The 22,502-nt window shown below is 64.4% G+C and overlaps 2 protein-coding genes across 3 annotated transcripts; both read left to right on the top strand.

Moving 5' to 3' along the window:
* The first annotated feature begins 1,039 nt into the window (after positions 1–1,039).
* On the top strand, positions 1,040–10,076 carry LOC111146705 (ZFP41 zinc finger protein). 2 transcript variants are annotated; one of them, XM_022502374.1, is made up of 5 exons: positions 1,040–2,633; positions 3,232–4,734; positions 5,040–5,826; positions 6,169–6,304; positions 7,889–10,076. In XM_022502374.1, the coding sequence occupies exons 1-2, from the start codon at positions 2,573–2,575 to the stop codon at positions 4,017–4,019; spliced, it is 849 nt and encodes a 282-aa protein (XP_022358082.1). In that variant the 5' UTR covers positions 1,040–2,572; the 3' UTR covers positions 4,020–4,734; positions 5,040–5,826; positions 6,169–6,304; positions 7,889–10,076. The 2 variants fall into 2 exon arrangements, with proteins under 2 accessions (XP_022358082.1, XP_022358081.1); XM_022502373.1 differs by lacking the exon at positions 1,040–2,633 and having other exon boundaries at positions 4,036–4,734; positions 8,207–10,076.
* Positions 10,077–12,602: 2,526 nt separating this feature from the next.
* On the top strand, positions 12,603–18,944 carry LOC111146704 (GLI family zinc finger 4). The gene is made up of 3 exons (XM_022502372.1): positions 12,603–14,062; positions 17,067–17,183; positions 17,905–18,944. The coding sequence occupies exons 1-3, from the start codon at positions 13,882–13,884 to the stop codon at positions 18,816–18,818; spliced, it is 1,212 nt and encodes a 403-aa protein (XP_022358080.1). The 5' UTR covers positions 12,603–13,881; the 3' UTR covers positions 18,819–18,944.
* The last annotated feature ends 3,558 nt before the right edge of the window (positions 18,945–22,502 follow it).

Here is a 22,502-nt window from a genome sequence, read left to right as displayed (position 1 = left end):
AAGTTTGTGGGAAGCAGGAAAGGGGCACATAGGGCGGCCGGGTGGGCTCCACGGAGGAGCTGAGCTCCCAGGGGGCAGCAAGTGGGAGGGCGCCCAGCAGACAGCCAGGGGTGCATGTCCAGGCAGAGCGAGCACCAGTGCCCCGGAACACCCGCTGTGCGTGAGGAGCACCGTCTGGGGCTGGAGAGGAGGAAGCGGGGCGCAGTGGCGAGGGAGGGGGCAAGGGCGGGGGGGGGGGGGGGGGGAAAGGAAGAGTGCGCAGGGGTGAAGGAAGGAGGACAGGGCGAAGGAGGGGATGTAGGAGCGAGGGCGCAGAGGGGTAGGGAGAGGAGGATGCCGCGAGGGAGGGGGCGCACCGGCGAGGGAGGGGAGGACGAGGCGAGGGAGGACTGTGCGAGGAAGACAGGATCGGGGAGCCGGTGCAGAGGTGAGGGGCGGGGACGGGGCGGGGACGGGGCGGGGACGGGGCGGGGACGGGACGGGGCGGGGACGGGGGGCGGGTCCTTACGGAAATGGAAAAGCGGGGAGAGCCGGGCGGGGCCGCGCGCGGCGTACCACTGAGAGGCCCGGGGCCCCGCCTCCTAGAGCGGCGCCGGAAGGGGAGGGCCCTTCCGGAGGGCTCGGCGGCCAGGCGGCTCAGCTGGGCTGGCGGCCGGGTGCTAGCGCGGGAGGCGGGTGCGGCGGGGCCGGGTGAGGGGGACGTCGGTCCCCGGGCCCCGCCCTGCAGCCAGGGACTCGCCGGTTCCCTCCGGCGTCGCTCGGGCCCGCCCCCCCGGCCCAGGGCCGAGGCCTCCCCTCCTCCGGCTCCCGGGCGCCGCGGGGAGAAGGGCGAGGAACCGCTCGGAGCGGATCGAGGTGACGCGGCGCCCCGAGGCTGTTGGCGGGGGCGCGCCGTGCTGCCCCCGGGGCCTTCTCTGCGGCCGACACCGCTCGCGGCTGCTGCAGGCGGGCCCGGGGGCTGGCGGGGCGCGAGCGTGTCTCTGGGTCCCGAGCCGAGCCCCGGGCATCCGACGGCGGGGTTTGCGGGGACCCGGGCCGCGGGGGCTCCCCGAAGCCTCAGGAGGCCTGGCCGGAGGGGAAAGGGCTGCCCCGGCGTTGCCCCGCGCGCCGCACCCCAGCCCTGGGGCCGGGTGGCTGGAGCGTCGCGGCGGCTGCGAGGTGCGGGCCAGGCCCTCGGGGCGACGCGGTTCGCGGCTGGTGCGGAGCTCGGTGCGCGCTGCCGTCCGGCCCCTGCCGGCTGGAGCTGGGCGGCGGGAACGAGCCCAGAGGATGGTTCCCGAGCGCGGCGTGCGGGCTCCGGCCTCGCAGCTGGCGGTGCAGGCGGGAAGCCGCCGCCTCGGAGCGGGTCCCCCAGGAGCCCGGAGCGCAGAGGAGCCCCGCGCGGGCGGGTCCGGGGTTGAGGGCGCTTTCCCGGTGGCTCCTGATGTTGCGGTTTCCCGCTGACGCTGGCTCCTCGCTGCTCGCCTCCCCGGCGGAGCGCCGCATCTGCCCGGGCCGTCCTCAGCCGGACGCGCTGCCCTCGCCCTGAGTTCGGGCTCCGCCCAGGTGCTGAGAGCGGCTCCTCCCAGAACCTGCCCCCGGCAGGGCCTTTCTGGCGTCAGAGGCCTGAATCCGGACCTCGCGTGCCCGCACATTCTCTTTCCGAAGGAACCAGACCCTCGGGCTCCTCAGGGATTTCACGGCTGCCTCTGCATGGGGGCGAGGAAAGCCCAAGCCTGCCCTTTTGACTAAGAGAATTCAAAGTATTCACACCTTCGAACTGCTCGGGGCGCCTGGCTGGCTGCGTCGTGGAGCCTGGGACTCTCCCCACTGCGGCCTTGAGTTCAAGCCCCCACGTTGGGCATAGAGATTACTTTAAAAAAAAACATTTTTTTTTTAAAGCTATAGTGTCGTCATACACACGAGTTGGACAGACGCACAGATGAAAATGTTCAGGTAGATAAATGGGATGGAAAACACGATTCAAAGAAAAATACATCACTGGGTCATTACCACCAAGGACATCACATTTTGGGGTGAGACAGCCTGTCAGGGATATGGTAGCCATCACAGGCCACGAGATACCTTCCTAGGAACGCTGTTCACAGGAAATGCTGGAGGGTCAGAACGGAACCTGCCTTTGGAGCTTTTTCTTTTAAAAAGGAAGGCGTTTTCTCAGTCTTGTGGAGATCTCTCACTAGCAGTTAAAGAGTCTGAAGTTTGTCCGGGCTTGACGCTGGGGTTCCTCTGATTAGCACTGAGGGAAGAGGAGGGTGAGGAATAATACAGAAACAGAAGAGGAACTCAACAAAGGAACTAGGGGCTGTGACGGTCCTAAAAACACAGGGGACTGTTGGATCCCATCTGAGTTTGTGGTGGAATTGGGTGCTGTTAGATGGAGTTAGGGACCGGGAACATCAGGTGTTCACAGTGTACGCAAGATCTAGGTGTTTAAAGAGTGGGCTCTAGTTCAGGGCCCCAGGGAGGACTGGAGCCTGGTCAGGGAACAGGGAATGGGGGCGGCGTTTCGTGGAGTCAGAGAGGCGTCTCTGAGAAGGACCCATTCAGAGCTCCGAAGTGAGGGGCCAGCCCCATGAACACCTACCCTTGGCCTATTTCTGGAGTCAGCCAAGCACGGAGGCAGGAAGGACTGGGTATGTTTGAGGAGCCTAAAGAAAGCTAGATGGTGGGAGGGGAGTGAGGAGGGGGCCCAGTTGGCAGGTATAGGGCTCGTAAATATGAGGGAAGCCACTGGGGTTTGGGACAGATATATAGGGGCTTTGCTGGCTGCTGTATGGAGATGGACCATGGGAGGAGGGCTGGGGTGCCCCTGGGGAGCCAGCCCCACATCTGATCCATCTCAGACTCCAGGCTCTAGGTGACAGGAGGATAGCTCCCAAAGGGGCACTTGTGGGTTCCACACTCTAAGAGCACATCGTCTGGTTCCAAATACAGGCAGTGGAGAAGGAGAGAGAAAATGGAGGGGAAAAAAATGCCAACATGGGGACCGCACAGAGTTATTGGTCCCTGGTCCATGTCAGACCCCACTGGACACAGGCCTGGAGACGCCATCCCCTGGGAGAGGGTTAGAGTGAGTGTTGTGTTTGAAAGGGGAACCAACAAGCAGAGAAAGGGTCAAGTTTCTGGGTGCCCCCATCTGTCCCTTAGCCTCTCTGCACTGCAGGGGCCCACAGCTCTGGTCCTCGCGCACACCCGTGTGATCTAACCTCCACGGTCTGGCTTCTCTGGCAGCACAAGGATTGGTGGCGTCCTCCCTCCGGCGCAGACTCCCTGCCCCAGAGCCCAGACCGCTCATCACAAGCTCAGGAGGATCAAGAGCTGTGACTAAAGCAAGAGCTTTCGGAAGAAGTGGGGCGACCGGCCCCTGGCCTTTCTCCTCAGCCTATCCTGGCTTCCAGTGGCCCTTCCTCTCCCGGGAACAAAAAAAGATGGAAAAGCCCAGGGGCAAAAAGAAGGCACAGACCCCAAAAGAAGAAGGAGATTTGCTAAAGGACGCTCCCAAAGAAGAGAAAGCTTCTGGGGAGGAAAGGGCCAACCAGAGGACGGTGTCGGCGAAGAAGCCCAGGAAGGTTGGCCTGAGCCCTGGAGACGAGGAGCACGTGTTCGACGCCTTCGATGCTTCGTTTCAAGACGACTTTGAGGGGGTTCCTGTGTTCGTGCCTTTTCAGAGAAAGCAGCCCTTCAAGTGCGGCGAGTGTGGCCGCGTCTTCAAGCACAAGACAGACCACCTTCGCCACCAGAGGGTTCACACGGGAGAAAAGCCCTTCAGGTGTGAGGAGTGTGGGAAGACGTTCCGGCACAGCTCCGACGTCACCAAGCACCAGAGAATCCACACTGGAGAGAAGCCCTTTAAATGCAGTGATTGTGGGAAGGCCTTCAATTGCGGCTCCAATCTCCTAAAACATCAGAAGACACACACCGGAGAGAAGCCGTACGCGTGCAAGGAATGTGGGAAAACCTTTGCCTACAGCTCATGTCTCATTCGCCATCGGAAGCGTCACCCCCGGAAGAAGCACTGAGCGAGGGGAAGCTGTGCCGTGTTGGTGCCGATGGGAGCACAGCACACCTGTGCCTGGGCGTCCCCATCGCCGTCTGGAAAATCAAGCCAGTGAGGTAAGCAGGTGCTTGAGTGTGCGAAAGGCCTGGACCGATACACCACGACAACGTGGGAGGGGCTTGTGGCCCCAGAGACGCTGGGGACACTAGCAGCTGTCTGGGACTCTGGAGATGGCTGCTTGCGAGCGGCCCAGCACCTTCCAGGGCAGCCTCTGCCCTTGGCGTCCACTGTGGCTTCAGCCCTCTCGGCTCCCTTGAAGACTTGACTATGCAGACTCCCGACCTGCCGGGTCATGCCTATGCAGCCTGGCGGGGGCCGGTGGCCCTGAGCTGGAGAGCTGTGCTCTGCGGTCATGCCCACAGCACTGCACCAGACGCCTGCTGGCCCCACTCAGCTGGCCATGGTGACAGTGGTTTGTGCTCTGGCTTCTCTCCTCGTGCATCCCCGACCCGATCCCCGGGAACCGAACCCCTTGTGCGTCCCCCTGGCCCAGGTGAGTGGCCTGACTCACCCAGGTGGGTCCCTCGGGACCTGCGTGCCGCCACCGTGGGAGATTCCTGCCCCGGACACGTAGACGTCCCGAGGATGTGAGGGCAGCTTCAAGCCGGCCCGCGTCTGCCACGGGGCTCTTCGGTTGTGAGGCCCTGCACCCTGCCCCCCGGAGGGCAGCTCTCCAGGTTAGTTTCACTTCTTCCTGCCTGGCCCCCAAGTTCCATCTTATCCCCTGGGTGAGGCCCACTTTGGTTTCCCCCTGGGAGTGGCCTGGAGGGGGCTTCATGTTCTCAGAGTGGCGTGGTGTGTCCCAGAGTTTCCGACAGTGTAAGGGGAGCCAGCTGACCGCCAACCGGCAGGTAATGGGCTTTTCACTAGGAAAATGTTGATGCCACACTTGCAGCTGTTGGGACCCCCAGAATGGCCTTACTCTTTGGGGGTTCTATCCTGCAAGCAGGTCCTGAATGAGGGGGGCCTGTTTCTCCATCAGGTGGTCACAGACGCCAGAGGGCAGCTGCTCCCGGTGGAGGTGCTTCTCCAGGCTGGTAGGTGTTTGCTCCTGTTCATTCTATGATGATGCCTGAGCTGGCACCCCTCCCCGGCCCCAGCGCAGCCCTCCCGGCCGACTCGGCTTGCCCCAGGCGTGGCAGGAGATCCAGGGGGACACACCGTGTATGGTCCTCGATGGGAAAGGTAGCTGCAGAGGACATCACCGGGACGTTTAGCAAACTTCGTGTGCACACTGTCCACGGGGGGCAGAGCTGCACCAGTTTCCGGTTCCTGCTTGGACCGCGGTCATCCCACCTGTCCTTGTTGGGAAGGACGCTCTCGAAGGTTTTCCCGGGGGTTTGCGGTCATGCTGTCTGCGATTTACTCTCAGACGTTCAGCAGAGAATACAGGACCTGTGTTCGCTCGGAGCGCGACGAGGCAGATGGCGCGCGTTGGTCGTTCCTGCGCCTGGAGCGGGTCGGCAGACGTCTTCTGTGAAGGGTCGGATAGTGACCATTCCTGGCCCTGCAGCCCTAAGGCGTCTGTCCCCGCTCAACTCCACTGCGGCATGTGACCGAAGCCCCCACTGCACGAGCGAACGCGCGTGGCCGAGTTCCGCAGAAGCTGTATGTGCAGAGACTGGCAGCCACCAGGCTGGGTGTTGTCGGGGAAGGACGCATGAGAGTCGCCCGTCCCGTGCGCACGTCCTCCCAGACCCACTGCTGGGGGGAAGCCAGCGGCAGCAGACAGAAGGAGACCCTGAGAGGCCACCGAGGGGCCCCGAGCGGTGAGCCCGGCTGCTCGTCTTGGGGTGCTGGAGCGCAGGGTGCGATGCCCGGCCAGCGGCCACCCCCACGGCACGCACGTCCAGGGCTGTCCACGTCCTCCTCAGCGTGTTGGTTTGTCTTGTCTACGGCCTAAGACACGCCAGGCCACGTGTGTCTGTAGATCTGAATCCTGGTTCCACTCGTTTCCGCTCAGAGGGCGGCGAGCGTGGTCGGTGCCGCTGCCTAGAGGTGGGGGAGGGAGAGTGGTACAGAGAGGCTGACCGTCTTCTAACGGGCACATGGGCTGTTTCTGGTTTCGGGCATTCTAAATAATACTGAGATAAATATGTTTCTGCATTTAGGGTTGACAGGATGGGTGCCCGGACACAGAACGACAGGTGGAGATGGTGGCGGCAGGCACCCTGCTCTGGGCCCTGCAGGGTGGGCGTCCCAGCGGCGCAGTCGGCAGGCCGGCCTGGCCTCTCCATCAGCAGCCAGGTGGGTTTTCGTCATTGCCAGGTTGTCAGAAGAGAAAGAAACATGCTCTGACCCCATGGCTCTGATTTCTAGAGAGGGGGTGGGTGGGGAAGAGCACAGGCTCTCGCGACTCTAGCGAGTGCCTCGGCAACGTGGGACCCAGGGCATGTCCCTTAACCTCCTCGTGCTCCCTCAGTTTCCTGTGGCGTGACGTGGGCATGCGCACGGGGCTTACCCCGACCCAGCGAGTCGCGTGAAGTCGCAGGTGCAGGGCCGGCTCCCCGCAAGCGTTTTAGGCGTGTCAGCTCGGGGCGCACCTGGCTGACTTGGTGGGTGGTGAGGTCCAGCCCTGTGTTGGGTCTGGACGTCTTGCCGTGTGTTTGTGCTCATAGGGAGGCAGACATTTGCCCGTGTGCGTGGCAGGCGGGCCGTGCACACCCACAGCCCTCAGCACCTCTCCCAGGAAGGCTGCCGGTGACTTCAACTGCACTGGCCCAGAAGAGAGCCACAGAAAAACTCATTTTAAAAAATAAGACTTGGAAATTTGTTTTTTCAGTACAGTTTAGTCATGAGAAAAGTCACAAAATCAATCTCAAAGCAGCGAGCAGCCTTTTCTGCCTCCTGTCTCTCTGGAAGTTTTGAGGGGCTTTCTATTGTTCTAGTGAAACTCCTCTCTTAGGAAAAAGAAAACCTTCTCAACAATCTGACCCAAATTAAAAAAAAAAAAAAGACAAAATCTATAAAACACGCAGACCTCCCTGACACTGTCCCTCACCAGACGCGGGCTCAGCTGTCAGCCGCCAGGGGAATAAGCGCAGACCCCGGGGTCGCAGGAGCCGGAGCCTTGGAAGCCCAGGGCAGAGTGCCAGAGGCCAGCGGGGACACAGCTGTGCGGCCTGCACTCATGTGAGGGGCCAAGGCCGTGCCCCCCCCACCGCCCAGCAGGAGACGTTCCCCGGGGACAGGGAGTTTAACAGGTGCAGGGTTCTGTTGGGAATGATGAAAAGGCTTTGAGCATAGGGCACGAGACCGTGACGCACACAGGTAAGTCAGTAAACACCCTGTGTATTTCCTGCCGCGAGAACAGTCCGTGGAGTCCACGGTCCTGTTAGCAGCTGTCAGTCCACTTTAGCAACAAACAGCATTTCATAGCAAGTTAGAGACGCGCCCTACCGTGCTAGCCCAGAAGTCTCACGTTAAAATCCCGTAGGGAACCTCTGTGCATGCGCAGTAACGTCGCTAGTGCACGTGGAATGTCAGAAAAATTGGAAATAACCCCAACGTGTCCCTGCAGTGGAGTGGGGCGGCGGTCGGGCAGCAGCGCGGGGCTCCTAACCCTCAGGGACCGGGGGCGGGGCTCTGAGCCGCTTCCGCATCACATCATACCCACGACGTCTCCGAGGTTTACGTGGGTTTGAAATGTTAGTTTCTAACTTCCTTAACTTCTCTGAGACCGGATGCTCCCCCCCCCCCGCCCCCGTTCTGTTGCTGTCCAGGCCGGGGGGGCGTGGGTCAGGCCCTGGCCGCAAGGCCAGTCTGGCTCCGCAGGGGGTGGAGTTGGGGTGGGCCGCAGCCAGGTAGTAACTGCATTTCTTTGTTCAAAAGGTAATTCGTGTCCCTTTCTGGCTGTGAGAGCAGATCACCCTGGTCAGGAAGCTCCTGATGAGGTGTGCGGAAGAGTGAACCGTCCAGCCAGACAGGCCTGAGCCCCAGGAGGCCGTGAGGAGGGCGCAGGGCAAGCGGAGAGGACCTAACCCAGACATCCTCTCCATCTGGGGGCGCGGGGGCGGGGCTGGGCTGGAAAGCTCCGGGCGGTGGTGGGGGCGCTGGTGGGCTGGGTGACCCCCAGCAGGTGGGCAGGTGACCCCCAGCAAGTGGGCGGGGCGGTGTGACAGGTAAGCGGCACCTCCTGTCCCCTCGCAGAGCCCCGTGAAGGCAGCGAACACCCCGAGGGCCCTTCACCGGTTCCCCAACCTCCCTGAAGGCCACAGAATTCACACCCATAGCCCTGCTGCACCCAGGAGGGCAATGCGGACACCACCTGCCTTCTAGGAAAGCGCTGCAGGCAGAAACCCCAGGCAACATCAGGAACTTCCCCCAGCATCCTGGGACTGTCCCAGAGAAATGCCTTTTCCAAATGGAAAACCTTCAGGGCACCCCCGGCTGAGCATGGTTCTCAAAGCCCAGTGCCCGGGAGCACTTAGGGCCACGCCCACAGAGCACCTCAGCACCTGGCCCAGCTTGGAGGGCGCAGGAAAGACACCAGGCAGGCGGGGGGGCATGGAGGACACTTGCGGAAGACCCAAGGGAGGTGACACGGATCATCCTTCAGGCTGGCGTCCTGTGAGCCGGGCCGGCATCTGTCCCTACAGGCCTCCTGCCAGGCTCGATCTGAGGGAAGGTGGCAGCCAGCGCTGTGGGAGAGTGGGCAGTAAGGGCCACGCAGCCGGTGGGGCTCTGCTTCCTCCTCCCCCTGCAAATTGGGGAGTTGTCCTGTGACCGGGCCCACTGCAGTCCCGAGGAGGCTGTAGGCACCAGGGTGCTTCCTGGCCTTGATTTGCAGTGGCCTCTTGTGTCCATCCCTAGTCTGGATACCAAGTGTGCTAGTCCTTTCCCCTGCAAGTGAGCGAGGCCCCAAGACACACCGCAGACAGCACAGGTCCGGACACAGCCCAGACCTCGGCTTCGGGGAGCTGACCCCCGGGTTCCCGAGTCCTGGTGCGCGTGGCACTTGGACGTTTGCTCTGGAGGTTCTCAGCCATAAAGGAGGGGTAAAAGGGGTGTCCCCAAGGCCCAGGGAAGCAGTGTTGGGACCAGAAAGGGAATGGACTGAAGGCCAGTTCAGGGTGGGACCAGCCGTGTGGATGAGGGGGCAGACTCCGTGTCTCACACCCAAGGACACAGCTCTGCTCTGGATGGGGGCCCGTGCCTCCTGGGACCTCTGTGCACTGAGCGTAGAGTTGGTGGTCTCCTGGTGTCACAAACTCCAGCTGCCTGTTCCACAAACCACAGGGTCCTCCCCTTGACCAGAGTCCTGCCAGGACCCAGACAGGGCCATGGGGGCCTGGGGACACTGCTGCTGGGCTTGCCTGCCTGCAGCTGAGCGCCCCCCACCCCCGTGCCTCCTGCCCGGTGCCACGTGCGTGCCAGCACCGAGATCCGCACGAGCTCCCTGTCACACTACGTGGGCCCCAGGTCCCTGCAGCCACCCTGTGGCCTTCTGGTTTTAACACGGGCGTGTGTCCTGGTGAGCTCGAGCACTCGGCATTGGCGGCAGCGTCCTGGGATCGTCCTCACGCCGCGGTTGGAGTGCGTCCACTGGGCTCTCGGCGCGCAGCTGCTGGTCCCCCATGGGTGAAAATGGGACTTTCCCAACAGAGACATCTGATGGACTTCGACTCTGTAATCCCTTCACTTCCTTCAGTCCCCAGAGCGCGAGCACATGCGCATCTGGGGACACATTCCATTTCAGTTTATCCGAGTTCTGTGGTTTACTCTCCATGGAGCGCTGCCTCCATCCTGACCGACGTTGCACTGGTTCTGGTTACCTTCCAGCCACCCTTCTCCCCAGCACATGTCCTGTCCTGCTTGTGGATAATCTGTTTCCCCCCGTAATAAACTCTGTTCTGACCCGTTCGCTGGGTCCTGCTCATCTCTCTGCAGTTTAGGGGAGCAGTCGGGACTCCCCAGCGCCTGGTCACCTCCTCCAGGTGCGTCTCCTGGGGGCTGCCTCACATGGACCAGACTCGTAAGAGACTGACAACCAGAGATGGAATCCGCTGGCTCAAGATGGGAGTGAGCCCTCGGGGGACAAAATACTATGTCCCTCCAGGGACATGGGCCTCCTGGCCCCAGATGCTGGGGAACTAGAGGTTTCTCGGTGGCTGAGGCCTGTAGTCGTAGCACTGGAGGGGTCTGGGAGGCGCTCCGCCTGCTCCCCCACTTCTGCAGAGCCTGGGTCAGCCTGCCCTGCCGCACTGTTGTTCACTTCTCCTGAGGCCATTCATGCCCCCCCCCCCCCGAAGGGGATGTGGTAATGTCTGGAGACATTTGTGCTTGTCGCAACTGAAGGGAGGTGCTACCGGCATCTGCTGGGTGGGAGCGAGGAAGCCACTCAGCGCCCTGCAGAGCACCGGATGTCCAGTAGCTGAGGACCTGGCTAAGGATGGAACTCCAGGTCAGACCCAGAGTCAGGGACAGGCAGGGAGACACACAGGCAGGACAGAGAAGAGCAGAGCTGTTGGCTAGGGGAAGGCCAGGCAGCTCTGTACAGAAACCCAAACACTTGGTAGGAGGTCTGTGGAGGCTGAAGAGCATGGCTACTGGGCAGCTGGGGCTGGGTCCCCTGAAAGTGGGGCAGAGGCAGGCGAGACACCTGACTGGCTGGGAGTCTCCACACCAGTAATTACGCACCCCCATCTCTCCAGCCTCATAAGAAACAGGAGTGTGCTCCACCCCACTGAAGCTAACCCAGCAGGGCCACGCACAGGCCAGCAAGGAGAGGGTGAGGGACAGACTGAGAAGGGGAACTGGGAGACCCCAGCTACCTCTGTGCATCGTGGGCCGCGTGTCCAAGACAGAACTTGGCTTGTGGCATTGCCCTGTCTCGAAGCAGGCTTTCAGTCAAACTCCAGCCTGAACCCCAAGTCGTCGTGCCCCACATCCCAGCAAGCAGCAGGTGCTGTCAGTTTGGTCCCCAACATGGGCCCTACCCAGCCTACTCTCAACCTACACCATCTGTCCCTTCCTGCCTCCCTGCTGTCCCAAACTGCTGTTAAAATGCACAGCCGATCTCACACCCTGGCTCAGGACCCTCCGGGGCTCCCGGTGCATTTAAAATCCAGGCTCCTAATTGTGCCTTCAAGACTGCTTGTCCACCTTGTTTCATTCTCCCTTGGCCCACCACACTCCCAGCTTGCCTGGTTGCTGCAAAACCCTTGGCAACGCTCATGCCTCAGGACCTTGGCACATGCTCTTTCTTCTGCTTTGAATACTCTTTCCTCTAGCCTCTGTGTGACTAGCTTGCCCACTCTCCTCTTCCCTTCCTCTGGTGTCACTGCCTTAGTGAGCCGTCCTTGGACCACTAAGCTCTTGGGAGCTTCCTCCAAGTTCTTACCGGGTTTGTGGTGCCGGTGTGTTTGCCAATGTGCGGTCTGCTCTCTCCCACGCGCTGGAATGGCAGCTCCATTGAGTGAGGGAGCTAGCCTGTTCCCAACGTACCCCTGCTCCTGGCCCAGGGCCTGGCATGAGGTCAGGCAGAGGGGAGCAGCGGGCGGTTCTTCCAGAACCTGCAGGGCTGGGAGTCTAAGGTGCGGGCGAGTGAGGCAGCTGCGGCAGGAGGCTGCCCTGTCTGCAGGTTTTAACCCTCCAGGGATCAGCGGCTCGGGGCTGCCGCTGCCTGTTTGCCAGCGCTCACCCCGAGTCCTTCACTTGTCCCCGATGCCCCAGCTTCTCTGCCGCCCGGCACCCGCCTGGGACCAGAGGCCGGGATTCTTGGGTTTGGGCTCCCTCCCTGCGCCCTGGAGCTCCCTGGCTGGTCCTCCCTGGCTGTCCTCGTGTTGTCCACCCGCCCGGCCGGAGGGCCAGCGTCCCCCGCGCCCGGTGAGTTCGCGGAGCCGTGCCGGCTGTCCGCTTTCCTGTAAGGCCGGACTCCTGCTGCCCTCTCCCCGGGGCCGGAGAGGCGGGACCGCAGAAGCGACGGGGCGCGTGCAGGAGGCGCTCGGCGGCGAGGGGTCGGGAGAGCCTGCGGCCGCCCCTCCGCACGCGCTGGAGCTCGGGAACACTTGGCGGGGCGCGGCCCGGAGGGCGGTTGAGACACCCCGTAAAAGAAGAGAATCTGGCGGCGACTGTCGGCGGCCAGCGGGACCCCGCGAGGGCGACCGCGCGGCACTGACGACGCCCTGGGCGCAGCGGCTCCTCGAGAACTCGAGGTCAGCCCGCCGCGCCCGCCCCCGCCACGGAGGCGGCGTCCTCCCGCGCCCAGAGCGTCCCGGAAGTGCGCGCGGGCGGGCCGGGGCGGGGCAAGGGCGCACTTCCGGCCGGCGCGCGGGCGGCCGCCTCCGGCTCGGAAGGTGAGTGGGCGCCGGGCGGCGGCGGCGGCGGCGGCTGCGGGGGTTCCCGGCCGGTCCGCGCTCGCGCGTCGTCCCCGCGGGCCCCACCCCGGCCGCACCCCGCGCCGCCGTGACCTCGGCCCGGGCCCGGCCTGGGGGCGCGGGGGCGCGCCCCGCCGCTCCGGGGCGCAGAGGAGGCCTCCGCGGGGTGCGGGCCGCAGCGGGCGCACCTGCCCCCGGCCAGCGCGGGCGTCCGTGTGCGGGGCGCCTCCCCACGCGCCGGGCACCGCGGGGACGGAGCCGGCGCGGTGCCCACTTTGCAGGTGGGACGCGGAGGCTCAGAGAAGTCCGCGGCCGGGGGCGTGAGCGCCGGACCTCGGCCGGGCAGCCTGCGCCCTGCCGCCCAGCGCCCCGAGATCGGGCCCTTCCCCGCGGGGCTCAGGCTCCGGGCCAGGAGGAGAGGGGGCGGGAAGGCCTGCTCTTGGCCGGGGCGTGTCTGCCCCTCCGCCCGCCCCCGCCTGCAGCAGTGTGGGGTGCAGTTTGCGCCCGGAGCCCGTGCCGGCGGCCGGGTGGGCGCCACCCCCGCGCGGACAGCCGGGGCGGGGAGCGTGCCCCTTCCCTGAGAAGTCCCGGGAAGCGGACCGAGTAACTTGAGCTGGACGTAGGAGGTGGAGGGCCCGCGCCCAGACGTCCTGACTGCGACCCCACCCCGCGTCCACCTGGGTCCACTTCCCTGAGTGTCCGCGACCCTTCCCGTCGTTAGGGAGTGTGGCGTGCCGAGATGGCCCAGGCGCTGGCCAGGAGCCCCGCGGCGGCTGCCTCCCCACGTCCTTGAAGCAGACACTGTTAGTGGCCGTTGGTTAGTGTCCTGTAACCCGTGTCCTCGTCACACCCCAGTAAGGAGCCTCGCTTCCCCACAGTGCGGAAGGAAACCCTTCTCCCCCGGCACCAAACCATTCTTGAAAACCAAATTAAAGCAGGTACCTTGGACCTCAGAGGCAGCGCAGAGCCCTGTGGGCTGCCGGCGTGGTCTCCAGACCCCACAGAGCCCCGGAGGCTGCCGGCTGGAGACCACACGGGCAGCCCACAGGGCTCTGCGCCTCCTCTGAGGTCTGCGGGGTCCGAGGACGGCGGTGCTCCTCTCAGGAACTGTCTTGTTGAGATTTAATCTGGAACGTTCATGCTCCAGCGGGCGGAGTGCGCCTTCTCACCCTTCTCCGGGGCCGCAGCCCCCAGCAGCGCTGAGGGAGGTTCTGCGGGGAGATCCCACGTGCTTTAAGCTCTGGGCTGGGAGAGCGTTCCAGACCGGTGCTCGATGAGCGCTTGAGCTAGGTCCCTGCAGGTGTGCTGGTGCTGTCCACGTGATGTGATGTGGCAGAGTAAACATACCAGGGGCACAGCTGATCTCATCCCAGGCCCCACGTGGCCTCCCTGGCATCCTTGTTCCTGTCCCCACCCCATGAAGGAGCCCCCAGCTCCCTCGCGGCTGACGGGTAGCTGGCATTGCCCCCACCCTCCACTCGTTCCTCTGACCCCCCTCATCCTGCCATGGTTTTCATTTCCCCAGGTCCCAGGTGTGCATACCTTCAGCAGGCCTTGGGGAAGATGGCGACCCTGGGGGACAGTCAGGAGCCCCCTCGTGTCCCGTCCCCGGTCAATCTTGCGTCACCAGGGACACCTGGAACCTGCCAGCGCGAGGCCCAGCTTCACCTCCACGGTCATGAACACGGTACTCACCCTGCGCTGCACTCCCTCCGCCTCCCTGCACCGTCCGCCTGCCCCGCACCACTGGCACTGCCTGCTGGAAACAAGGCAGCTCACCGGGTGCTGGGGTTCCTGCACCCTCGCGCTTGGGTCAGGCCAGGGGCATCCATGGCGGAGGCCAGAGACCGAGCCTTGTGAGCGATGGCTCCCTGTAGTCCCCTGGACTGGGTTTGGGGGATTGGGGAAGAGCAGCCTCAGGGTTAGGGTCCTGTGTCCTGCCCTCTCCCTTTATGAGCCTCTGTTCCCACCCCAAGAAAATAGCACCCAGAGTTCTGGGCAGGCTGGTTTGGGTTGGGGGCCCCCCAGGACCTGCAGGGATGGAGCTGCTGGCCTGTCCCACCCTCCTGGCAGGGTCTCAGGATGTCAGAGGCGTGGAAGTAGCCAGTGACTGGTGGGGGCCAGGGGCGGAGAGGATGTCCAAGCACATGGCATGGGGTGCCCCTGGGTCTTGCTCACACTCAGCCATCAGGAAGCCACAGGGGCTCTGCCTGTGCCCCACATGCCACGGGAGGCCTGGCCCCAGTTCTCACAGCTGAGGACACCATGAACTGATGACCGCCAGGTCAAGGGCTTGGGTGTGTCTCATCCCACTCTTGGCATTACAGGAAGTGACGTGATGGCGGTGGAGATGCGCCAGCTCTGTGCCGAGGACTCCATGCGGGCTGTGTTGGAGCCCAGTGACCGCCCTCTCCGGGGCACTAGCAGACGAGGACAGTGAGGCCCACAGGGGTCACACAGGGCTAGGGAACGTGGGATTCACCCCCCAACTCAGTCCAGGATCGGACCAGGAGCGGTTCCTAACCTGTGCTGAGCCTGGCTCGGGGATGGCCCCTGGCCTCCCGCCCGTCCCAATGGTGGCCAGGCCGGCGGTGGGGGCGGAGCTGGGTGCTGCGGGAAGAAGCCCATAGTCTGCAGGCCTGCGCAGGCGCAGCTGCCTCTCTCTGCACGGTGCTTTCAGGCCTGTCCCGCACGCAGTCAGGATTGTGGGGCCCACTCTTCCCCTCCAGTTTCTCACGTCACCTCCCACAACAGCCTGGCAAGGTAGGACCTGCTGTACCCGTGTTGCTGACAGGGACATGGAAACCCAGATGTGAGCCAGTGGAGGCCGGTAGGACTCTGAACACATCAGTGGGACTCAAGCCCACCTCCCCCGACTGTGCCCAGCAGGCTGGGGCTCAGGGCTCATGTCTGCTAATTGGCAGGACGTAGGACCGGGAAGGGACTGTCCTGGAACACATGCTGACCAAGCCAGTCTTACTGGATGCGAAGACTGGTGCCCAGGATGTAGGTCCTCCCGCCCCAGCAGAGTGGGGCTGCCCCTGATCCAGCGAGAGCCTGGAGGCCGGGCTGCACTCCCTGAGTCACAGCCAAGTGCCCTCAGGTGCCCAGGGGTCTTGCCCAGTGAGAAGGGGTGTGGACAGCAGCTTCAGCACTCCCTGTACTGTTCCGAAGTGGGCGGGGGGCAGGGTGTTGCCTGCCAGGGAAACAACTAAGACTGACCCTAAGGAAGAGAGGCATGGGGCCTCCGGCAGGCTGTGAAGGAGGAGGTGTGGCTGGAGGGTGGGGGAGCCCAGGGAGGTCCAAGGGGCCAGAGGGAGGAGAGCAGTCCAACAGAAAGAGCCGGGCCGCACGATCGAGCTGCTCTCCAGGGCAGAGACTGCCCCTCGCCATCTCTGGACCTCATTTCCCTTGCTGGTGGGTTCCTCAGTGCCATGTGGTCCACCCATGCCCTCAGAGGAAAGATCCCAGCATCTCAGGAACCTGCCTAGGGCCCTCCAGCCAGTGAGACCAGGACTTCCGGAGCCCCAGCCTCCCTGCTCCCAGACCAGGGTGGGTGGTGCAGGCCGGAAAGAGCACTGGGGGTGGGGCCTGCCCTGGGAGACCTGGGGTCCCCATGCCCGCACCAGGGCTGGATCCCACAGTCTCCCACATCATCTGACGCAAGTGTCCAAACTCTGGCTGGACACAGTGCTGGAGGGGGGCGGGAAGGGGCAGAGGGCATCCTTGAGTGGGGAGCCATTTGTCCTTTGAGTGGGCTGGGCATGAAACGTCCAAAGAGCTGGCAGCCACTTGTCCCCGAGCCTCCAGAGCAGGGAGCTGGGCAGGTGGGGTGTGGGACAGGACAGAGACATTGGGAGCCAGGGCTCTGTGGGGCTGGCCAAGGGGCCTGGCATGAAGCTATGCCCGCCAGAGCCCGAGCTTCCAGAATGAGTTCTGGAAGGCATGGTCTGGAGCCCTGGGGCAGGACGGGCAGCCCATGGGCAATGGCAGGTGACAGAGAAGGATGTGCCTCCTCCCCGCCCCCCCCCCCGTACCCGCAGCCCGGAGGTGGGGAGGGACCTTGTGGCCAGGGCAGCACCCCCTGCCCCCAAGCAGGGGCAGACTTTCCAGATAGGGTTCCCAGCCTTGGCACTGAGACCTGAACTCTGGCTGTTCCCCCACCCCGACTTTCTTCTCCCTGTGTTCACGTCTAAGTGTGGACTTCTGTGCCGTTTTACAAACAAGGAGTGCCCCTTCCAGCCAGAAAAGTTCGCCCCCGCCCTCTTGGCCCCAGAACTCCTTGGTGTCCACAAGAGCCCCAGGCCTGGGGCCTCCACAGAGGCGAAGCACTGTGTCACAGCACACCCCCCCACCCCATCGCCCAGAGGTGCCCAGGGCCTTTGGAGGTGGTGGTGAGCGACTTGGGGGCTGGGAGAGGGCAACGTGTGAAGGCTGCAGCTCAGAAAGGCCCATGTTCCCAGGACTGCCCCACACTCCGGAGCAGCCAAACAGTGCCAGAGGGTCCCTCGCTCTCAGGGAAGGAGTGTCCCATGGCTGCGCCTGTCTCCCCTTGTGGCTCTTGGGGAGCATCAGCCCCGTGGGCCCCCCAGGAGGGCAAGGAGCAGGTGGCATTCTACAGGCAGCTGAGCAAGGCCTGGGCTAGGTTGGAGAGGAGGGGGAGATGAGCCCCCATCCCCCTTTGCCCCCAGACTCCCCTGGCTGCAGCCTGGAGGCGCTCTCCCAGCCCCTGCAGGAGGAGGAGCCGTCCGGCCTGGATCTCCAAGATGTGGAGGAGGTCCAGATCGCCAGAGACACCTGCTGGCCAGGTGGGTGAGCAGAAACCCCATCCGGCCCTGCCCGAGTGCACGTCCCATGGCTGCCGTGTGCCGGGCTCTCCGCAGCACCCCTGCATCGGGCACGACCACTGCCAGGACACCAGCTCATTTGTCCCTGCCTCAGTGCTCACTTCTGTCCTGGAGATGACCCCTACCCAGTTCAGTCCCAGTGTGTCACTGACATTTCCCCAGGCTGTGAGTGCAGCGCAGACCCCTTCCCTGAACCCCAGAGCCGTGGCCGGCCAGCATCTGCTGCTCAGTGGCACTCCGCGGCCAGGGAGTCATCTGGGTCCCCTACCCATCGTGTGGTGCCCTGGGCCTCCACCAGTCCCCTAGTTAAGCTCTGGTTCCCATCCCCTTCCCCCTACAGCCTGGCTGGGGCGGCACTAATCCCACCCCTTGCCACACGCACGCCCTCACACCACCCCATGGAAGCCCTGGGAGCCGGCCCTCCCCACCACAGTGTTAGGAGGGCAGCAGCGGGCCAGGGCAGGAGACGGTGGCCCCCCAGACTCCATCCTGTTCCCGGCAGTGCCCTGAAGTGGCCCCATCCTTGCTGGGAGCCCAGGCGGCCCCTTTTGGAGCAGGGGGCGTGGTCCAGGTGGTTCGGCCGTCACCCCGGGCCCCAGCAGCTAGAGCTGCAGAGCCGGGGTGCGGCGGGGGAGGCCCATGCCCGAGGGGGTGCCATCTGCCCCTCCATGTCTCTTTTCAGACTCGGAGGCAGAGCTGGAGCAGGCCCCGTCGTCCCCCCACCCCCACCACCCTGAAGCCGGGGCGGACCAGGCCGGGGGAGCACTGAGGACCTTTTCCCGTAGACCCCGGTGTGGGGGCCGCTTTGGGCCGGAGTCCAGCTTGGAGCGGCCCGCGGGCCAGCCATTGGGGACCGCGCCCTGCTCCCAGAAGAGGGGCCCGTGGCGCGTGACGCTACTGTCGCAGGGAGCCCCTGGGGCGGTGGGGGAGCCCGAGCGGCCCGGAGAGCTGGAGGGCGGCCGGGGGTCGGGGCCTGGGGTCCGGCAGGGCGGCCCGCGGGGCGGGAAGCCGCACCGCTGCGAGGCCTGCGGCAAGAGCTTCAAGTACCGGTCGCTGCTGCTCAAGCACCAGCGCATCCACACGGGCGAGAAGCCGTACGCGTGCCACGAGTGCGGGAAGCGCTTCCGCGGCTGGTCAGGCTTCATCCAGCACCACCGCATCCACACGGGCGAGAAGCCGTATGAGTGCGGCCAGTGCGGCCGTGCCTTCAGCCACAGCTCGCATTTCACGCAGCACCTGCGGATCCACAACGGCGAGAAGCCCTACAAGTGCGGCGAGTGCGGCCAGGCCTTCAGCCAGAGCTCCAACCTGGTGCGGCACCAGCGGCTGCACACGGGCGAGAAGCCCTACGCCTGCAGCCAGTGCGGCAAGGCCTTCATCTGGAGCTCGGTGCTCATCGAGCACCAGCGCATCCACACCGGCGAGAAGCCCTACGAGTGCGCCGAGTGCGGGAAGGCCTTCCGGGGCCGCTCCCACTTCTTCCGCCACCTGCGGACCCACACGGGCGAGAAGCCCTTCGCCTGCGGCGCCTGCGGCAAGGCCTTCGGCCAGAGCTCCCAGCTCATCCAGCACCAGAGGGTGCACTACCGGGAGTAGCGGGCAGGCGGCCGCGGCAGGAGGGGCCGGGTGGGGGGAGGTTGTGGAGAGAGGGCTCCCGCTCCCCCCTCGCGCCGCGCCGCTATCCCCACACGCCCAGCGGCCCAAATAAATTCTTTTTAACTGATGGAAGTAGGAGTTGCTGCTTCCTGTGTCTGGAGAGGTGTGGCTGGCTTTGGTCTGCGGGGGCCCCTGCCGGGAGGCCTCCTGACTTAACCTGGACCCATAGCCGGGTGTTTCCAGGTGCAGAGAGCCCAAGTGGGGCAGGCGAGGTCAAGTGGTGGCTGCCCAAGACAAGGGCCTTCCTGTCCCTTACCTTGAGCCGTGTGCGAAGTGGCCCAGGCGTCACAGCTGCCTCCAGCCCCCAGAAAAGGTGGGGTTGGGGGGGGCGGGATGTTTGCCTCCTGGCAGGCATACACCCCTGCAGCTGTGGTCCGGCCTTGGCTTTGGCCTTCCTCAGACCTGGCCTGCAGCTCTGACTTCAGCCTGAGGTACCTGAAAGAGCTCAGCCAGGTGGAGAAGCCTGCATGTTCCCGCCCCACCTGCTCCCTCCTGAACACCTCAGGGACCCCACCCCACACTGAGGAGCTGCTCAGCCCCTCCCACGGCTGCAACTCCAAGCTGGGCCTCCCCAGTTCCAAGCCCAAGGGCCTCTGCCTGGACCGCTTTACCTCTCTGGGCCACGCCCCCAAGGCGCCATGGCCACCAAGCACTTTGGACTCCTCACCCTGTGCCCCCACTCAGGGTAAGAGCAGGTGTAGGGGAGAGGAGTAGAAGTCAGGGTCAGGCAGTTTCTGGACCCCAGCTTTGAGACTCCAGACACCTTCTGAGTCATCTTTGCTGGCCTGAAATAGAAGGGAAAGCTGCCTTCTTCCCCCAATACGGCAAGGGTCATGTGGGACCTCGGTGTTCCAACAACCCTGCACACACAGCCCCCAGGGCTTCACGGGGAGCGGGGGTGACAGCCTGTGCACTGGAAGGGTCACCCCACCGCCTCTGTGCCCAGGCTGCACTCGGATGCTGGCACCGTGACCAGACCTGGTAGGCGACCACCAAGAGCGGAACCTGGAGGTCCTCCACACCGCCCTAGACTGTCCCTAGACGCCAGTACCCCACGCACCTCTCTACAAGGACTGGGTGGGGCGGGGCCTGCACAGGTCAGACTGGACCTTTTTGTTCTATTCAGCCCTTCAACTGATTGAATGCGGCCCACCCACATAGGAGAGGGAGCCCCTTTCAGCCTGCTAACTGAAATGTTCACTCCAGAAACAGCTTCACAGACAAACTAGAATAATGTTTGACCAAATGTCTAAGCGCCCCATGGCTTGGTCAAGTTGACACATACAATTCACCACCACAAGCAAGGATAAGAATTGTCCTTAACGCATAGGGTCCGCCTAATTCCTGCGGCTACAGAGGGCCTCTCGCCGTGACGGAGAGCAGCCCCAGACCCGCCTCCTTCTATAGGGGCGAGGAGTCTTCTGAAGCTCAGGCAGCTTGGAAACATCCGGACGTGCGTGACGAAGCTTTGCACGCTGAAAAAAACAGCCGCAGGTTGGAGAGTGGCAGAGAGGACGGTCCCGCGGGGCCGCCGGGCGGGAGGCGCCGCAGAAGGAGCGCATCCCTCCCTCCCCCGGCGCCGCCCGCTCCGTCTGGCGCTCCTAGCGGCGGAGCCTCGCAAGGCGGCACCAGCCCGAGAAGCGGCGTTCGTGGGGCCTGGCGCGGGTGGGGAGGGGGACGGCGGGGGGACGGGAGGCCAGCGGGGAGCGCGGGTGGAGGCGAGGGACAAAACTTAAAGTCTGGTGCCACTAGCATCTGTGTGTTATTCACAAGAGAAATGCTAAAGGCCGCAGTTTAGTCCGTGCTCAGGCGGCCTCAAGCGACACTTTGCCGGAAATCCTCACCCACGTGCAATTCCCCCTGCTGTTCCTGGGCCTCAGACACGAGGCCACAGGGCAGACCGGCGCCCAGTCGGGGCTGGAACCCGCAGTGCGCTCGAGAGACGAGGTGGATGTGCTGGCCGGGAGGGCACGGGCTGGAGCGCGGCGCACTGGAGCGTTTTGGGGTGGTGGGGTGAAGACCTCAGGACCGTCATGAACGCGCCAGCGGCCAGCGCGAGCTCAGGCTAGGTTCAACATCAGAAATTCACACCGGAAAGGAGCCAGTGAGTGGACCAGACATGGCGAAGCCTTTGGTAGGGGACAGTCGGTCGGGGATCAGAGTTGATGTGCAGAGACACCCTCTGAATGTGGTGAATGTGGAGAAGCGCGCTGGCTGATAGCGGAGTCAGGGAGGGGACCGTGGATGCCGGGCTCGGGGACAGGCAGCAGTCATCTGCACCGGCGGGAACCGTGTCGCTGTCACCATGCGGGATACGACCATCACCCAACACTTCTGGCGTCAGAAATACCAGCGAGAGGACCCGCCACACCCCTGCAGCGCGCTGCCACTGTGGAGCCTTCAGACAAAGATCTCGTGCCCCAAACACAGCACCGTTATGAGGGAAGCAGCAGGAGGTGACACTCTACTTCCCTCGTGTTCCGCCGACACCACAGCCGGGGCCCTCGCTGCAAAGGGCCGTGTGCCGCACCCCCACGCTGAGCCCAGCTCGCCTGGGTTGCAGGAGACCAGAGCTGTCTCCTGCCGCTGCTGCAGGCCCCACCAAGACGCCCAAGAGAGGGAGGCTTCTCTACAGTCTGTTCGGCAGTGGACACATTTCAGGCGCTCTCCCCAGCCTCGCCCTCCCTGTTGTTCAGGCTGTACCTCCGCCTTGGGGTAGCTCCATACAGCCCTGTCTTGGCCTTGGACGTCTCACGCTGCGCTCAGCGAATTCTTCTCAGGCACCGGCCTCCCCCAAGACCCCTTGCCTTGTCTTTTCCTGAATCTTATTTCACGGGATGTGCGCACCCAGTGAGGGCCACCAGGTTACACTGGCCGGGGAACGTGCTGGAAAACAGCTCGCCAGGCCCGGTGTAAAGCCGGGAATCTGGGTTTGCTCCCAACACCCCAGGGACAGTGACAGCGCTCCAGCTTGGGACCCTCTGGTCTCATGCGCCCTCAAAGGAGGAGCACCTGTGCGGGCAGGTTGGGCTCAGACCCCGCCTGGCCCGGCCACTGGGACTGCCCGGCACACAGCCCGGCCAGCTGTCCCAGCCGGGGGCTCCGTTCTAAGCACCCGACTCCCTCGGCTGGCCGCAGGGCTCTTGGACTGGCCGCAGCCGTGCACGCGGTGCACTCGCCCCAGTCCGAGTCCAGGCTGCAGCGACGCCGGCCTCGCCGGGCCTTGCCCGCGGCCCTTCCTGCCCGGATCACTCCAAACCCCGCAGACCCGGGAGTCTCCACTCAGATGCTGGCCTCCCGAAGCCCCTCCTACGGCCTTCCGGGCCCTACACGCCAGGTGCCCCCGCTCATCGCCTCCGCGACCGCTGCCGGGAGGCTCCGGCGCCCCTGCAGCCCCGCACCTCGGACAGCTCCCGGCTCGCGTGCCCGCCTCAGGCTCTCTGGCGCCCCCGCGCGGGTCCCCGGGGCAGGTCTCCGAGCTTCCTGGGGCGTCCGGAAGTGCCGGCGGCGCGGGGCGGGACTTCCTGTGGGCGCGGCGCGCGCCTGCGATTCCGGCGGGTAGGGTCGCGGCCTCCTGCGGCCTTGCGTCCTGTGGCCGCCAGGGCCCGCCGGGGCCAGGGCGGC

This window comes from Enhydra lutris, unplaced genomic scaffold (assembly GCF_002288905.1).
Source record: "Enhydra lutris kenyoni isolate GAN:26980312 unplaced genomic scaffold, ASM228890v2 scaffoldscaffold14, whole genome shotgun sequence".
Lineage (NCBI taxonomy): Eukaryota > Metazoa > Chordata > Mammalia > Carnivora > Mustelidae > Enhydra > Enhydra lutris.
The sequence above is the reverse complement of the archived record's forward strand: the minus strand, read 5'-3'. Positions and strand labels throughout refer to the sequence as shown.

Bases quoted from the DNA above. Each gene is read 5' to 3' on its own strand.
- LOC111146705 (XM_022502373.1), top strand. From the start codon at position 5,120: ATGATGATGCCTGAGCTGGCACCCCTCCCCGGCCCCAGCGCAGCCCTC. The intron at 5,827-6,168 runs GTGAGCCCGGCT...TTCTGCATTTAG, and splicing joins CCACCGAGGGGCCCCGAGCG to GGTTGACAGGATGGGTGCCC. The intron at 6,305-8,206 runs GTGGGTTTTCGT...GTCCCCTCGCAG, and splicing joins GCCTCTCCATCAGCAGCCAG to AGCCCCGTGAAGGCAGCGAA.
- LOC111146704 (XM_022502372.1), top strand. From the start codon at position 13,882: ATGGTTTTCATTTCCCCAGGTCCCAGGTGTGCATACCTTCAGCAGGCC. The intron at 14,063-17,066 runs GTACTCACCCTG...CTTTGCCCCCAG, and splicing joins CCTCCACGGTCATGAACACG to ACTCCCCTGGCTGCAGCCTG. The intron at 17,184-17,904 runs GTGGGTGAGCAG...GTCTCTTTTCAG, and splicing joins CAGAGACACCTGCTGGCCAG to ACTCGGAGGCAGAGCTGGAG.